Here is an 18,877-nt window from a genome sequence, read left to right on the forward strand (position 1 = left end):
GATATTGTAAACAAAGATATGGTATGAAATCAGCTCGATAGATAAAATATAATTTCTAATTCGATTGGTCCGATATAATATAATTTATGACCATAAAAAATATTAATTCCTTTCAATGAATATAGCAATGTAAAACCATTTCTTCTTCTTCTTCTTTTTTCTTTTCCTTCCCCCTCCTCCTCCTTCTCCTTCAGATAAAATACTAAATCATGACAAACCTTGGTGAGTATGATCTCCTGTTTCCCCGAAGACGACCAGGGCTCTCTCCTCTTCGACGTACCCGTTTCCCATCATACCGTGGATGAACTGGATACCAGTCTTGCAGATGTTATAGATGGATACATGGATGAAATCCCAGATAAGAAGCATCACAAAGACGGCGAAGATCTTTCCAACGAATACATCAATCCTCTCATTCCTTTCCTCTTCCATTTGCCCGTCTTCCCTCTCCACCCTTTCCTCCTCCATCTCATCATCCTCGTCCTCGTCGTCGTCCCCAAAGATGATATACTGGACGACCTGGAGTCCGGTGTTCAAGATGCTCACAAAAGGGTGGAAGATGATCCCGATAGGATAGAGGATGCACATCAAGATGACAAAGATCACTGTCAAAACTTGCGTGAAGAAATCTTCTTCATCCTCGTCTTCTTTTTCTTCCCCATCCTCCATATCCTCTGCCTCCTCATTGTCCTCCTCCTCCTCCTCTTCTTTCTCGTTCTCCTCCTTGTCCTCCTCCTCTACATCCTCCAGCCCATCTTCCATCTCCCCGCCAACCTCCTCCTCCTCCTTAACTTCCTCTACTTCCTTCCCCTCCTCCATCTCATCGTCCTCGTCGTCGTCCCCAAAGATGATATACTGGACGACCTGGAGTCCGGTGTTGAAGATGCTCACAAAAGGATGGAAGATGATCCCGATAGGATGGAAGATGCACATCAAGATGACAAAGATCACTGTCAAGACTTGCGTGAAGAAATCCTCCTCCTCCTCTTCTTCCACATCCTCTGCCTCCTCGTGTTCCTCCTCCTCTTCTTCCTCGTCCTCCTCCTCTGCGTCATCCAGCCCCTCTTCCACCTCCCCGCCCACCTCCTCCTCCTCATTACATTCCTCTTCTTCCTTCCCCTCCTCCATCTCATCATCTTCGTCCTCGTCATCGTCCCCAAAGATGACGTATTGGACGACCTGGAACCCGGTGTTGAAGATGCTCACAAAAGGGTGGAAGATGATTCCAAAAGGTAAGAGGATGCACATCAAGATGACAAAGATCACGGTCAAGACTTGCGTGAAGAAATCATCTTCCTCCTCTGCCTTCCTCCGCTCCGCTTCCTCCTCCTCTCCTTCCTCCTTGTTCTCCTCCTCTTCCTCCATATCATCATCCTCCTGGTCCTCGTCATCGTTCCCGAAGATGACATACTGGACGACCTGGAGCCCGGTGTTGAAGATGCTCACAAAAGGGTGGAAGATGATCCCGATAGGTTGGAGGATGCACATCCAGATGGCAAAGATCACTGTCAGGACTTGAGTGAAGAAATCATCCTCCTCTTCCTCATCCTCAATGATGGTACCGAGGACGAGTTGGAGCCCGGTTTGATAGAGGCTCCCGAAAGCTTTGAAGATGTACATCCAGATGAGGAAGATCATTGCAAAGATCTGACTGAAGAAATTGTCAGATTCACGATCCTGTGACGTAGCGTAATCGTCATTGATGACGTCTTCTCCCTCTGAGCCGCATGATGGGTAGCTACTGTAGGCATGGTAGGAGGCTTCGTCTTTTTAGAAGAAATTGCAATAAAAAAAATGATGTGTAAAATCAACTTCACACAAAACTCATTTTCCTTTGGTTAGTCAATAACTTTATCAAATACTCTTAAACCTATTAAAAGCAATAATATAAATGGATGTTGGATTTGTTGAGATTGAAAGGATTATTTTTCCTATTCCAAATTCTCCTTAACATGTATCAAACACAACAGCCAATAAATGAGATGAAAGAAGAGGAGAATTTAAGGCAAACTCATTAATAACCATGCAGATAGTTTTGCTCAAAGCTTCTGACAAGCACAGCAATAATAAGTATTGACAAGAAAATCAAAATTGTGCAACATTAATAAAACTAAAAGAGGAAGCAGCACGAAAATAATCAACTTTGACTTGTGGTTTTTCAGTCAGTTTAAGTTCAACATGTTCCTCGAGCTACATCAGAAAAAAGAAACAGATTTGAAAATTTTACAATTTTCTCATTTTCTTAAACCAATTGTTAAAAAAATGATAAAAATATCTATAAATTTGAAAAAGAGCGAAAATGTGAGTTCATAACGAAATTCCATTTTCTGACAAAATACGTAATATGTAATAATTGATAATGCAAAAAATTATTGCTTCATTGTGGTTTTCAAATCTTTTGCAAGAAAGCAAAGAGGAATAGAATCTATTGGGTATTTTTTTAGCTTTCTAATTATAGAAAACCCACGGCTGATCGTATAATAAAGTCATATCAAAAAGTTTAAGACATAGGAAAGTTACCTTTTTGAACATTGTGAATGCATAAATTGAGTAAGATGTCTGTGAAATTCAGCCGGGGGTAATGATTTCATATTTTTTTTTTAGATTATTTGAAATTTTTGACATTTCCAAGTACAAATTTTGTCATTCTCATATTGCATTATGATCAGTTCTTGTTATTCAACAGCAATGACCAATACAACTGGATTTGTGAACCCTTCACCAAGACTATCTTCGAGGTTTAAAATCTTGTAGTATCTATTATTCTTTACTTACATGTATCTGTTCTGTAGTAATCTGCATTGTTCTTTATTATTTTGTATGATTCAAACAGATAATAAACTCAATGAAATCCATATTTTCCCCATTTTTTTTATATCTTACCCATTTCATCAGTGATCGTTTCGTCGATGACGTGGATGTGGTCGTACTCCATGACCATCAATGACGTCTGGTCAATCGATGAGCTGGTCTTATCGTCATCATGGCAGGACTCTACGACATCATTGTCGATCTCGTCCTTGGTCTCTTCCTGGGCCTGATCAACCGTGTACAGGTCTTGGGCGACTTATGGGTGGAAAAAACCCGCAAATATACTTTCAGGAACATCAGCAAAATCTGGGACCCGTTTCATAAAGGACTTCCAATTGTTGTAACTTTGCCATTATAGAAACTACCATGGAAACCTTGATTCTGATTGGCTGCTGAGCCCTGTTACCACGGCAGTTGCCATAATAGCAAAGTTACAACAGTTGAAAGTCCTTTATGAAACGAGCCCCTGGTCTTCATTTGGGCCCTAAATTTCAAACGACAGGCATGCTTTTAACCTTGGCAAATGTCATACAATTTATGACAAATTATTTTGTAGAATTCATATTCATAAAAATACGTGATATTTAAATATGGAACAAAGTTAATGTTGATTTGAATGAATGAATGAAAAGGCTTATTAACATCATTTTTAAAAATAAAAATCTTAACCGGCAGTGGTGTATTTGTATATTACGTTGACAAAAAACTGTCCTTATGTAACTAGATTTCTAATAAACAAACTTGTGTATCAATGATAATCAATCAATAAATATTCATTTAAAATCATTAATTTAAACTAGAGATAGAGATAGGAATATAAGTATGTTCTAGATAGAATCACAAGATCTGATTTTTTTCAGTATCATGATTCAAATTAGCTTCAGTTTACGACGTTACATTTTTTTTAAGTTGATAGTATGCATAGAGATTCTTATGACAAATTATTTAACAATAATTCATATTATTTCATTATCTACACCCCCCCTCTCTCTCTGTTTTTCTCATTTCCAACCTCTCTTTCTCATCCTACTCCACTTCTCTCCACCCCCCCCCCCAATTCTTCATTCATTTTTTTTATATTATAGTTTCCATTCTATTTTGGGGGTCGAAAATTTCTTAGTATGTCACCATTCAACTATGTTGGGCTACTTACTTGCACTCTTAGAATACACAAGGCTGGTGACCGAGATCTTCTCGGCATCATCGTTGGATTCGACATCAGCCTCACTGCCATGGTCGTTCTCAAACCCGGCGTATTCGGTGTCAGATGCCACCGAGTCGTCATCGCTCTCCTCGTCGTTGATAGATCGATCTGTTATGAGTGACGTCAGCGAATTGAAAATGATTTAATTCAGAAAGATTTTATTTTATCTCCTTTGGTGCTGAAAATGATCACCATATACCACACTAATTTCTTAACCTATGACCAAATGGAGAAGAAGAACGTGACTGTGTCAAAAATGTGCACAAAAAACAATACTCAAATATTTCAAATATACAGCTGTCTCGTTAAAATGGATGAGAATGGCATAAAATGGAGTGGTGTTACTTATTTAAATCTAAAATAAAATGGTGACCCCGAAACCCACCACAGTGGACATTACAATAGACAATTTTATGTAAAAAATATATGCTAATAGACTAAGTAGATTAAGATGTTTAATGGTAAGCAATATAGAGGCGATTATATATGCAACTTACGGTAAGCCAGGAAGGCCTGGGCGGAAACGCTTACGTCCCTTGAATAGGACGTAGATGGTAGCTGGTCCTCAACCTTGTTGCTCATTGGTGGCATCAAGAACTGATGACAATCCTGACCAAGTACAGCAGGTGCAGACCAAGAATCATGAAGTGATCTTGGCTCGATACTGTCGGCTGATCTGACCAAAGTGACCAATGACTGACAGGAGTAGTTGCTGACAAGAGTGACGTCATCGTTGTCGTCATCAATGTTGATATCATCTGTCACTTCGTGAATGGCCGATGGCTTTGGCTATGTAATATATGGATTTTTAAAGAATAATGCAATTCATCATGTCTATAAGTATAAGATCACTTGTACGCCTACATTGCAGAGTTAAAATAACAACTTTATTTGCGGTAAAAGAAGTTAAAACTAAGTGTATAAGGGTTATTATTTATTATGTTCGTCTAGAAAAAAAACCAGTTCTCTGTCAAAATTTGATACTGCATGAAGAGAGTTAGCTCAATGACAAACTAACAATGTTTGCACTTCTTATCTTGTCTATGTTTTATTCGTTAATTTCAAGCAAATTTTACAATCGTAAAACATGAAACGCAGGCCTGTCTCACCAACAAACAATGTGGGCGCGACGTGTGAGCTGAAGCCTTCGATATAGTGACTTGACAATTTTCATTAGAAGCATAACTATAATGTAAGTATTATATATTGCGACGAACTGCTGAGAATGCTATCTGTTTGATTTATATACTGACCTGGCACCGAGAAAACACTCGTTGAACAAATAGTGCAAGCGCGAAACGCGAGCTAAACTTACATCTAAAATACTGACCGGAAAATGAAAATTTCAAGTAGGCCTATCCCTTGATATCATGTAAAGCGTGCGCGAAGTGCGAGCTTGTTGATTTTGTGTTGGCTTGTATGCGGGACAGTTTGTAATCGTGAACAGGAAACAAGTGTCATTTAAAAAAAAAGCAAGCGCGAAGCGCAGTCGGAAACATTTTGCATTGGCTTCAAAAGGATAATTTTGTAACGTAAGCGTGACGCGAGCTGAAATTAAAGTTGATGTAATGAAATGATGATAACTCAAATCTAGATTTGGACTAGTGAATGTGTTATGTCTCCCATTAAAGGAATGGGAATAAAACCTAATCGAATGAGATTTTTTAAGGACTATTTGTGAAAATTAATGAACAGGGCAGGTATGTTCAGTAAAATATGTGTTATATATGCAAACATAAAAACAGGATATTTAAGCTTAAAAAAAATATGAACATTATGCGTATCTAATAAAACAAAATAATGAAGAGCAAGTGCGAAGTAAACTATTTCTTGTATACTGACTTAAAAACGAGACATTTTACATGTTTAAAGCATTATAATCCTTAGCAATAAGGTCTAATTAAACGGACAATGCAAGCACGAAGGGCGAACGAAATTTTCATTTTAATATAGAGAACTGAAATATTTGCAATTCGCCTATCCCCCCCTCTCGGTTTCTTCCTTTTAATTCCTCTTTTTATTTTTAAACCCTCTTTTATATTTTTATCCGGGCCTGCTTTCCCTTTTCTTCATTTTTGTCTTTTTCTCCTCTCCCCTTTTCTACCATTTTTTTTTTGCTGGGCTGCGGTCGCTTCGGCCACCTGTAGGTCAGACTTTGTCTTTCCATTTCCCTTTATTACTCTAGTATAAAGAAGCAATGTCTTTGGACTCCAAGATACACAATTTTGTGAAATAAACACTACAAGCTATTTTTTCCCTCTTTTTTTCGGCCAATTATTCTTTCTTCTTACCATATATTTTTTTCTTTATTCAGTTTCCCTTTTCCATTTCCTTGCTATAATTGAACTTGTGGGAGGGGTGAGTCAGCAGCTTGGGGCAGAGGTCGTCTTGTTTCCGACTCCTTCCCCCCTCTCTCTCTCTGTCATCGCTTTCTTGCACGTCTGCTTCAGCAAGGACACTTTATTTCATTTTCTTTCCCTCCCCGTTTATATCCTTACCTTCTTTTCTCTTCATTCTCTCTCTATCTCTCCCTCTCTTATCTCTTTGCTGCGGGGGGGGGGGGGTGACAGAGCCCCTCGGCCCTCATGGTTATGTTCCTGTAATTCTCCCTCCCCCACCAGGAAATATGTTTAGGGTTCATAATATATAGGTCCTCAACATTCAGGCATCAAGAAATTCCACGACCTCTATATGCTCATCATAACATAACGATATTATTACCACCACCACCACTACCACTATTATCACTACTACTACTACTACTACTACTACTACTACTACTACTACTACTACTTCTACTACTACTACTACTACGACGACGACGACGACGACTACTACTACTACTACTACAATGACTACTGTCTACTACTTATTTAAACATGTACAAATAACAACAGTATCATCATCATCATCATTATCATCAACAACAACAACATTGATTCACATACTGCAGCCTCAAAGCGCTCTTCAATGACATTATGAAAACCTCTGATAACACATTAGAAACATTAATTCAGCTATCCAATTTCGATACTACCGGTACAGATCTAGATTTTAGTTTTGTCTAGCTACCTGAAAAATTAATGAGAAACACAGAGAACTTAGGGAAAATATGATATTTCATATCTGATCTTATAATAAGTTATATTTTCAAAGTGAAGAGACAACGATCAAATTTAATAGCAGAAACTATTAAGAGGTAACATGTATATTGAAATAAATCCCTCACCTTCTTATTCTTAGAGAATAATTTCTTGATCCCTGCCAAGCAGCAGACATTGCTACCCTCTGCCTGATCAGAAGAATAATCAAAACTTTCTTCTTCAGATGGTAAAGATCGAGCTCTAACTTTAAATTTGATAAAGCCCATTATGAAAAGAGAATTCCGAAAGAGAATTTGCGAAAATTGCTCCCGAATTGCATAAGCGCAAGATAAGAATAAAAGTAATATGTGTATGAATAGCGCGGCGGTGGTAACCCCAGAAGAACGCATGCGCAATGCCTACCATTTGCCCTACGTCAACAATGGTAAAAGCGCGCAGCAAAGAGATTGTGATTTTTAGTGAAATTCGTCATAGAAAAAAATGAATAATTTTACAATCACACTTGTGTTGCTGCTGCTTAACCCCCCCCCCGGATGAATAGACATCACAAACACAACTCAATGATTAATGAATTTAACATACATATTGAAAAAAAGGGTAATGGAAATAGTGAGAGGTAGTTCTTAATTGATACAATGTGCCTTAATTCTTTATTTTACACTATTGATGGGCATTACTTTAACTGAATATGCAACTAAAATAACTTATACTTCATGTGACTCTTTATTTATTCAACTCTCTTAGAAACCATTTCTTCGTATACTCCTTACAATCATTGTAAATCAACAAATGTTTCGCCAAGTTTAAAAAATAACGTCATCGGTTTATGGGAGGTAAATCAAGCTTAAAACTCGACACTGGGTTGTTTAAAATACAATTAAGTGTGATATTTACATAATAATAATAATAATAGAATAGATGAAGCCCTTGCAAACTTTTTAAATAATCGTAGCCACTCGAATATGCGAAATGACATCGTGAAATTAAGTAATTGGCATTTCTCGATCACGTCGTGATTCAAATTCCTATAATTATCATTCCTAAAAGATTGAGATATATTCTTGAAATATTCTTGAATATGAGGTTATAAAACAAATAAGCCATACTTGATAAAAGGATAACAAAAATCTCTGTTAATATTAAACAAGGAGTCCATAGTAACTTCGGAAATGCTATCATTGACATGATTGAGGGGTATTGTAGAATTAAATTCTCTTATCAACTCAGAAATGACGTATTAACATAATAATTTGAAAAAATACTTTGAAACTATGACTGTTTAAAATGCATTAAAAATTAATGTAACATGAATTTAAATATAACAATATTAGCCCAATAGTGAACTTTATAACACGGTCAAATAGACAGTACTAATATGTTATGTGCATTTCGCGATGTGACTTTTATGTTCAATTATTTTCTATATCAAGAAAAATGTCTAATTGGGTAAACTATGGGTCGCTAAATGATATGTAATTCACTTTTCTAATCCAAGGTCATATTCCAGTCAAACATGCATGTACAATTCATTTATGTCAATCATATACACGAGAGGTCAGTTGTCAATTATTTATGATTATTTGCAGATTTTGATTTAATTGAAAAATAATAAGTAGGCCTATGCGTAAACGATGGATTGGAATTGCGAAATCGCAGTTACAGAAGAACAGTGCAAATTATGAGCTTACAGCTTCATCATAATTACTTATTGGATGAGTTGTTATGATGTCATAGTTTCCAGTTTATATGATTTGAATTATTCTGGTTCATTTTGATCAATCAAATTAAAAGAAAAAAAATATGTTCATATCAGGTTAATGAGACACATCCAAATCGATACGTTCTTAACTGTATTCATTGTGCAATGTCTGCATGACTGGTGACATCATCCGGCGTATTTGGTGGGCAAAAATGGCCGACATCAGACGGTTTAAAGTCGTTACACAGTGGGCAATCCCTGTTGTGGCCCTGCAATGTTCGAGTTGAGATTCCGTTGACCGATTCGTAGCCTGATGTATTCGTATTCGACCCACTGGACACCCGTTCTATAGGTATGGTCGACAACGAAACCGTGGATGACGACCCATGAAGCTTTTCTAAACGGGTTTGCGTCGAGTCATCGATGATATCGTAAAGACCGTCACTGCGTAAGATGTATTTCGAGCTTGGTTGTGTCGTTGATGAGGTGATGTTTACAAGATGGGCACAGTGAGTTGTTGGAAGGAACTGATCAAAATCAATTGGCGATGGAAGTCGACTTTCGGGAGAGGACCCGGTGTTGTTGGTCCCATCGTTGCTCTTCCCTAGTCGCCGAGATAATTGCTGTTTTCGCTTAGAAGCAAGTTTGTTAAGAATCACCCTTTCGCGAGGAGAAACATTACTCGGAGTTTTCAAGGGTGCAGAAGGCGAGGGTACGAGAGGCATGAGTCGCTGTTTCGAAGATTCGACAACCGACATCAAAGAGTCCGTCTTGACGTCCGAAGTCGATGATGAATGCGGTGTCGAATATTTAAGACAACCGATCGGCCATCGGATTGCGCGAGCCATCCGGGCATTCTCTCTCGCTCTACTATGACTGAATGGAACGCTCCCAACTTGAAGAGATCCAATGAATGCCGACGTTGGACATTGGTAAAGTGAGCTACTACTCGACTTTACGCTGTGCGCGTCGCATTCCTCTTCCCTTTGTTCTTGCGTGTGAAACCCGTCACGCAACGGTAGTGTTGGCGCGTTTGTGGGGGACTTGTCATCTTCGCCTTTATTTTTTGACTTTCTTCTCTTTCCAGGTTTCCAGCATCTCATACCAGTGCCTTTCAATCGCTTCCAAGAGTCTCTATCTCGGGCCTCGACGGTCAATCCGCACTCTTCGACTCGAATTCTGGGCAAGAAAGGAGTGTTGTTGTGCGACAACTTCGGCTTAGACGGTGACGATGCCCCTTCGCCCCCAACTTCTAAAAGGGACAGTTTGGTGTCCAAATTGCAACCACCATAAGCCGATCTCAGTTCCGATTTCATCGCCATTATTCGAAATAATGCATCCAAGGTTACCATATGTCTAATTGATGAGATTCCTCTCTACATAATGAAATTATGATCCATGGACAGAAATTTAGTCGATCAGTCGTAAAATTGACTTTTAAAAACTCCCCAACAAACGCCGAAATGCCCAAGCGTTGGTTCTCTGTTCTGCCGTCTTTCAAGTGACCGCCGATCAGTTTAACTCAATGAAATCTTATTTTGATCCTCTTATTTGCATTATTTAGAAATCAAGTCATCTTTATGGAAAAGATATCAGCTAAGACGCGTTGATTTCCGTTAAGTATCGTCCAAAGTATCATTTGATTAGATGGTACATAAGATGGTACATACAATTAGATAACCGTAAATGTGATGATAATAACCATATAAACATCAAAACAAATACTGATCAAATGTGTTATTAATTGTTCACGATTGAGATTATCACTTCAAGGTGTCGGATTCGAGTGTTTTGATCGCTAAAATCATATCATCATATTATAATTAAAGGCATTATCAGTCCGAAGCCACTTAGACTCTGATCCATCCACTGTCAATACCTTGCATGATTATTAACGAATAGTCATTTTCATTAAAGGTTGATGCTGTATGACAAACATTTGTCTTTCAAAGAGATATCACTGCGTCGAAGAGAGGCTAGATCGATCTCTCAGTTTGTCACGAAGTAACGAAAGTCTGGCAAACAAATCTGCTTCACCTGAGCAAATATCGCCATGATGTCACGCAATTGTTTGTATGTATGTGTCATGATGTTGCCAGAATACAATAATGATGTCCCCCAGGACTGCTGGACTGTCTTCGGTCTATCATGAACGGCAGCTTGCATGCGCTCTCTTTTCCGGTGAACTCAGATTAGTCGCTTTCATCACATTCATGCCATTGCCTGGAGTCGAGAGAATGAAAGAGAAATGCATTATCATTTCATAAGTAATTGTACATTATATGATATATCATCCAAATCAAATGACTATAAATATAATGATTTAATGACACATGGTGTTTCCAATACAGATCACAAATCTCGTTAATTCTAAATATATTCACGATATTTTGACTGAAAAATAAGACTCCTTTTGTAATAAATGAAAGTAACTTTAATATGAAAAGTTTGGGTTTGTTAAAAATAAGCTAAATTTCCTTGGTACGTTGGTGTTTATTGTCTCTCATTTCAGATTTTACTCCACGAAAAAATGTATATCTCTAAAGGCCACCGCACACCTTACAACTATTCGCGATCCGATTTTGGAACAAATCGCACTTTGCTAATTTTCTGAAAATGTGAATGGAACATATCATTTTATTTGAGGTTAAAATTGATTGAAAGAATACTAATATAACCATTTTGAAAGATTGCAAACCGTTATTTTGGAGTAAAGGCCAAATTAGTTTCAAATCGTAGCCAATCGTACGACTGCTATGACGTCATTACGACTAGATATTAAATTCGCGTTTAGACTAAGAAGGATGATAGCATAGTCACAGATTTGAACATAGGTATTCGTAGGATGATTTCGAACATTACACAGTAAGATATTCCAATTCTCAATATTAGCATCAAATTCTAGAACATTTTATTCTGAAATCAGGTCGCGGACCAATCGAAAGGTGCTTGTGCGGTCGCCTTTACACGATCCTATTGACACCGGAGCATGCACTGAATTGTCAAGAATGGCTAAGGTGTTAAAGATTTAATGCTTAAAATCCCCCTATTTTTATTCCCCTTTAAGGCGACACCTGCAACTGAGGCCCATCCGCACCCCTTGATCCGTGGAATATACATCCACATTATGAATTATTAAACATATTAAAAGTATCATGAAGAACTGAATATTCAATCATAATCACTTGACTATATAATACCCCCTTTACACCAGTCGAAGTTCTCGCTACGTTCTTGAAGTTCAGAAGAAACCATAGGACGTGGCGCCAACTTTGTTTGAAGTGCCACAATGGTTTGCTTCTGAACTTCAAGAACGTATAGTGGAAACTTCATCTGATGTAAACATGGTAAAGGGGGTATAACTTCTAACTCTTCAACTACACAGTAAAAACGCTGTTTAAGATTTTATACAACGCTATTTACTATATGAACCTTACAGTATTTGTTTTTAACCGTTTAAACAATCATGTTTAATTTATTGACAATAATTAAATTAAACAGTTGTTTAAACTGTTGAAACAATTACTGTAAGGTTCATATAGTAAGCAGTGTTGTATATTTTTTACTGTGTATTTAAAACTATCAGTGTATGTTCAAGACGCAATGACATTCACATTACTGTATGCCTTCATGATTCATATCTTTATTATACGTCTGAAAGGACTGTACTCAGCATCCTTACTTCCTGATTTTTTTTTCAAAAGAAAATCAATGTACCAAAATCAATGCCCCATGATCTCTGGCAATCAGTTATATTCATGATCGCAATCAAATAATCATTGGTATATCATCGATCTTCTGTATAAACACCTGCAACACGCAGTAGACGACGATTCTCACGCGATTATGACGAGAGCCAATCGAAAGTGTCTCCTATTTTTGGCGCCTAAAGGCTCATAAATTAGCATTTACGCGTTAATGTGTCAGATGACTGGTAATACTATCAATATTATTAGCTCATAAATTAACTCTTAGTCGCTGGAATTAAATACAATGTAAGGTTGAATTTATAACATCAGGTGGACTTATTTTCAGAATTAATTAGATTTAAAGGACAAGTCCACCCCAATAAAAATTGACTTGAATCAAGCATAACACTGAAAATTTAATCGAAATTAAAGCTTTTCTTAATTCCACAAAACCGTTGTATGCACATTCTGGTCGGCATGCAAATGCATGAGGGAACTGATGACATCATAAACTCACTATTTCTCTTGTTTTTCATTACATGAAATATTTCAATTTTCTTCATTTTATTCCACCTTGAAAATGTGGAATCACCATTTTTTAATAATTATTTTGTGGTTCAGTTGGTCATTCTTGTCAAATCTGTAAGAATTGAAATATTGTTAATTTCAAACAATAAAAAACAAAAGAAATAATGAGCGAGAGACATCATGGACTCTCTCATTTGCATACCACTGAGTTGTGCATATAATTGTTTGAAAATGAGCGAAACTTTAAAAAGTCATTAATTTCTTAATTCACATCTGATTTTGATGAAATTTTCAGTGTTATATGCTTGTTTGATTTGTCTTTGTTGATTCAAACCATCATTTTTCTAGAGTGGACGTGACCTTTAGCAGTTTAAATTAATCAAAATGGTATAAGAATGCAAAAAGACACCACATACCGTAAACTGCAAAATCAGAATTTAATGACACTATAAATACTTTTGAATTTAATAAGTTTTATCATAACGGTAGTTCCCAAAATTTGTAAATTTCAATCTAGTATAAAGTTTGGAAAGTTGGGTATTGTCTCATGAAATTAAAGGATCGTTAAATATATTGATGTGTGTTTGACATAAAATATATCTCTTTCGTTATTCACAGTGGCGGATCCAGAGGGGGGCGCCCCGGGCGCGCGCCCCCCCTATTTTCGCCGGATTTTTTTTTTTTTTTTTTTTTGGATGGTTATATTTACTGGATTGGTACAATGTAGTCAATTTCAAGGGCTAGATCTAGTCAAAACTATATTTTAACTTACGCTCATGGCCTTTGTGTTCGCACAAATGCACCTCTGTCATACTGTATTGCAATATGTAAATTCCGGAATTCCAGGGCGCGCAAGTCGATTGGTTGGAAAGTTGCACCACTTGTAATCGGGAGTTGCAGTGCAGTGACCAGTGTGAAGATGTTGGATTGGATATCATTTTTTCCCGAAATTTTGTGTTTTTTGTAACATGCGTTTGTCCGTCTTTATGGCAAATACATGTAAATTGTAAGTAACAGATCGCGAGAGAAAGTGTCAACGATGCGAATGATGTCTATCCCCGAGATTATTCTTCACTCAAAGATGAAGCCCTGTATCGGGCGCCACGTGCGCAGCATTATCATTCTGCCTTTGTCATGTACGTTTTCACTGAAATGTATAGGTCAGACATATTTGTATTTAATGTAAACTAACTTTTACACTTTCTGGTAGATTCAGAGGCATATTATCCAGGGCGCCCCAACCATAGGCGGATCCAGGGGGGGGGGGGCCGAGGGGCCCGGGCCCCCCCTATTGGCGGAGCAAAAAAAAGAAAAAAAGGGGAAAAGGAAGGAAAAATGAAAAAAGGAAAAGAGAGGAGAAAAGAAGGAAGGCAAGCATAAGAGGAGGAAGATGAGTGAATAAAATAAGATAAGGGGAATTAAGACTTGGAAATTATTTTTTTTTAAATCTTTCATGTCGGGATATAAAATTTTCGCTCGCGCTTTGCGCTCGCATTGCCTTTTAGGTGATATCTTGCTCAATATGGACCTTAAAATATCAAATTCTGAAGTCAATATACAAAACATATTTCAGCTGGGAAATTGAACTTTCATTATTTTGTTTTATTCACAAATTGATTTTTTAAAAGTGTAAAAAATTCTGTTTTATGGTCTGAATATTAACAATTTCTGCTTGCGCTGCGCGCTCGCAAAATTTGATTTGTCAGGTACCTATTATTTTCCTGTATTCCATGAAGTTCTCAAAATATCCCTATTTAGGTCAGATTGTCAAAACGTATCAGCTAGCGCTGCACGCTTGCATTTTGATTAGTGAGTTATGTATATCTCAATATTAATTCTAAAACAAACTACTTAAAATCACCATTTGATGACAATTAATCATAAATTTCTGCTCGCGATTTGCGCTCGCATTGATAGATTTTAAACTCGTGCATCTTATGCATAATTACAAAAGTGCTTAAATGTCCAATTTTCAGGCCATAATATTAATAGATTTTGCGCTCTCATGCTTAGGAAGAGAAATAGGAAGATAGTCATCATTTTCTTATGATGACATAATGTCCTTATAGAACATCCCGGTCCTATGTCAAAACTCAAAGTAACAATAATTGAAAATATCAGCTCTGTTTTAACTGTGATCCTTCTTCACCTCACAATTTTTCCACAAAGTGCTTGCAATACAGAGCTTAAAGTGACCCCTTTTCAGATCTGAATATTATGTATTTTTAGCCCGCGCTTTGCGCTCGCTTTATTGATTTTCATGGTAAAAAAAAAGGTATTTAGAATACCCAAATTCTAGGTCGATATCTCAAACACACGTTTATTCAGATACGCACCTTGTTCTCCATTTAAATAATTATCCAGTTTCAGATAACAATATAAAAAATTGTCTGCTCGCGCTTTGTGCTCGCATTATTAATGTATGAAAATTTCCAATAGCTTAACCTTTTCATGATTTACAAAACATGAATAGAGTGTCCAGAATTTTTCCGCTCGCGCTTCGCGCTCGCATCAATAATGTTCAGTTTTTGTCTCATCCTTTCCACGATTACAAAAAGTGCTTGAAATTTCCATTATTCAGGTAGAAATGTCAAAAATTTCAGCTCGCGCTTCGCGCTCGCAATATTTGAATGTTGAAATATGTAACGTCTTCATGGCTAAGTTCAAGCAGTCCATAACAAATACGTTTTCGATCAGCTCAAAACGTATATAAAAATTTTCCGCTCGCGCTCTGCGCTCGCATTATTAATGTAAGGAAGATCCCCACTTCCTCATCCTTTTCATGATTTACAAAACTTGAATAGAGTGTCTCGTTCAGTAGGTCTAAATCACGAAATTTTTTGCTCACGCTTCGCGCTCGCACTAATCGTTTAGTTATATACCTATTCTGTTAAGTTACAAAAAGTGCTTAGAATTTCCATTCCTTAGGTAAAAATGTCAAAAAATTTCAGCTCGCGCTTCGCGCTCGCATTATTTGATTTTTAAAAATATGTAACGTCTTCATGGCTAACTGCAAGCAAGTCCTTAACAGTACCTTTTCCATCAGTTCATTTTTGCTCGCGCTTCACGTTCGTAATAATTATTCACTTGCATACACATCTTTTTTCAGGATTGCCCAGAATGTTCAAAACTTTTAGAAAATAGTAAATAAGATTCCCCCAAAAAAATAGCTCGCGCTTCGCGCTCGCATTATATAAATAATGATTATGGTATTATATATTTATGTTTATTCATAAGAATAAAGCTAAGAAGTGACTAATATGACTACCCCTTTAAAGATACCAAAAATCCCGGCAAATATATTCGAGTGGCCGATCGGGGAAAATATGGCTGAAAAAAAAATTCCGGGCCCCCTATTGGCGAAGGCTGGATCCGCCCCTGCCCCCAACTAAGTTTCGCCGAAGCAATCATTCCAACGAATTATCAAGGAGCAAAATTGTATATTCTCAATCACCAGTCGACCCCACTCCGCGTTTGCTGTGTATAGGCAGCTATATGTCAGCGTAAGGAGCGGAGATTTTATGTGACGGGGGGGGGGGGGGGTGGGGGTTGGGGGGGGAGAATAAAAATACTTTCGTGCAAGCAAGTGAAGAGCCTTTGCCAAATGTATGTTTTGAATGACCGCTTATACGGTGTGTGACTGGAAACTAGCTCCTAAATGAGTCAGTATGTGTCTTTTAGTCATGAAGTTACAGTGATTTAAGTGTGCATTTTTCTTCTAAAGGTGCTCTCAAAATACGACTTTTGGACATGATTTTTTGAAAAAGTCCTTGCCGTGGGAGGGGGGAATCCCCCCTCCCACACCCTCCCCCCGCTCGGTCGCTTCGCTCCCTCGCCGCTGGCGCCCCCCCTATTTCAAAATCCTGGATCCGCCCCTGATTCACGACAGTTGGACTTCATGGTGACAACACCTGAATTATTAATTCGATAAATCGATATACATTATTTAGTCCCAACAAGTGGTGTGTGGTGATATCATTTAATCACTGAATTATTGATTGAATTCGGATTGAAACCGTGATATCGTTATGCATATTCGTGAAACATTTGTTCTTATTTCAATGCAATGGATTTAGAATGGGAAGTATATGTCTGGAAAGATTTGGTCCTGGAATAGGGGTGGATCGATGGGGAAGGGGGTGGGGTGGAGGGGCCTGCCTTTTGTACAAGCTTTGTTTTTTTCGGCAAGACCCTCCGTTTAACTTTAAATACAAATGTCATCTGAGGTAACTTTATTTATTGTTAAATACAAATGTCATCTGAGGTAACTTTATTTATTGAATTATGATTATGTTATATATATCATAGTACGTCTTGTATTATTTTCGACCTTTTGTTATTTTTATCATATTATGTACAATTTTAAAACGGAAATCAATAAATCAAATCAAGCCCCCACCCCCTCCTCTCGAAATTTCTTTTTTTTAATGAAAACTGTCACAAATATCACGAAAAGTGTCAATTTTACTTATGTAAATGCCAAAGCGTTCCCATGACAATCTCGGTCGTCTCGATCGTTGCCTCGCTTTTGAGTTTCTTCGACAAAAAGGTACGTGTTTTGCCCCCCCCCTCACCGGAAGAAAAAATTGCGTTATAGACTCTGAAAAGAGAATAATTTATTGCACTCCCCTACATTTCAGACTTGCATCTGTTTGGTGGGTGCAAATTTAATTAAACTTGAATCTATAACAGTTTACCCATTAAAGGATGTAACAAGCAAATTTATGATTGTTGAGTAAAATGCCAAGTACTGCATCTTAATTGATAGATTTTCAAACAATTGTCACAGCATTTCACGTTACTTAAGCAAAAGTATATGTATAGTATGTATTCATCTGTACTCCATGGTGACCAAACCATTTTTGAGAGTGTAGTAACTAGCCGGCCTAGTCTAGCATCTCTCCTTATCAATGTTCTCATAAGAAGACAATAATCTACGCTAATTCTCAGTGTCACCAATAAATAATTAAAAACAAAACTTACCATTCTTGAGTAATTAAGGCCTATAAATGAACAGTTTATGTTTCACGACGTACGAAATTGCAGCTCTTGGGTTGTCGACTTACTGCCATCAACTATTTAAGTTCCACGTTTGTAAACATTTGAATGTTACGATTTCATGACAATGTCGCTGGGATCCCAAGGCAAGACTCGCTGAAATTCATTATCATCTGAATATCGATACGTAATAATCATTCCATGTATCCACAGAATCCAATCTACAACATCTTAAGTCTGTTAGATGATAATCCTGTAATTACAGCTGCCGTTGTACGCGTTGTTAATGCAGTCATTACTAACTACATAAACACCAATCATGTTTGATGAACTCAAATCCTTGACACCCGTTGAAATCGATTTAAGTCAAGGTGTCACAAAACCATAAGATATGCAAATGGGGGAAAGGTTACTTGGAGTTGAAAATCAACAGTTCTTCCGATGTAACTGATTTTATTGCCCAGTTCGAGTGAGTTAGTTAGTAAATGTTGAAGGGAAGACAAAAATTTGTATATTATCCGGCGACCTAACAACTTATTAACTCTCGCTCTTGCTCTGGAAACACCATCCTTTGTGGAGATAGAGAAAGATAATGAAGGAGTCGGAGGTGTGTTGGTGCAACGATCGAATGGATGTTATTTGCTAATATGCTTTAGTTTTATTCCAGGTGTGTATGGAGAGGAGATTGCGCACTTCGGTGGGGGCGAAAGTGAGGCGTACGAACAGTGCTTGCTGTAATCAAGAGGAATAAATTTCAACTTGGAGATGTCCGATTGTTGATTTCGACGACGGTGTGCATTCAGGGGAGGAGGAGTGAGGGGGAGGGGTGAGAGGAATGAGGAGG

General features: G+C 37.5%; 3 protein-coding genes across 3 annotated transcripts in view; all 3 read right to left on the reverse strand.

Moving 5' to 3' along the window:
• LOC121423341 overlaps positions 1-693 on the reverse strand; it is a 3,049-nt gene extending 2,356 nt beyond the window's left edge. Inside the window, exon 1 of the mRNA XM_041618696.1 lies at positions 219-693. Coding sequence (XP_041474630.1) covers positions 219-669 — 451 coding nt within the window. The 5' untranslated portion in view covers positions 670-693. The remainder of the gene's footprint in view (positions 1-218) is intronic.
• Positions 683-7,385, reverse strand: LOC121422683 (protein Ycf2-like). The gene is made up of 6 exons (XM_041617846.1): positions 7,245-7,385; positions 4,513-4,804; positions 3,965-4,123; positions 2,884-3,066; positions 771-1,766; positions 683-735 (listed from the first exon to the last, which is right to left on the reverse strand). Exons 1-6 carry the CDS (start codon positions 7,383-7,385, stop codon positions 683-685), a joined length of 1,824 nt encoding a protein of 607 aa, XP_041473780.1.
• Positions 7,132-18,753, reverse strand: LOC121423033. Its single transcript, XM_041618307.1, has 2 exons — positions 18,019-18,753; positions 7,132-11,041 (listed from the first exon to the last, which is right to left on the reverse strand). Exon 2 carries the CDS (start codon positions 10,168-10,170, stop codon positions 8,974-8,976), a length of 1,197 nt encoding a protein of 398 aa, XP_041474241.1. The 5' UTR covers positions 10,171-11,041; positions 18,019-18,753; the 3' UTR covers positions 7,132-8,973.
• Between the last annotated feature and the right edge of the window lie 124 nt (positions 18,754-18,877).

Source organism: Lytechinus variegatus, chromosome 10 (genome assembly GCF_018143015.1).
Source record: "Lytechinus variegatus isolate NC3 chromosome 10, Lvar_3.0, whole genome shotgun sequence".
Lineage (NCBI taxonomy): Eukaryota > Metazoa > Echinodermata > Echinoidea > Temnopleuroida > Toxopneustidae > Lytechinus > Lytechinus variegatus.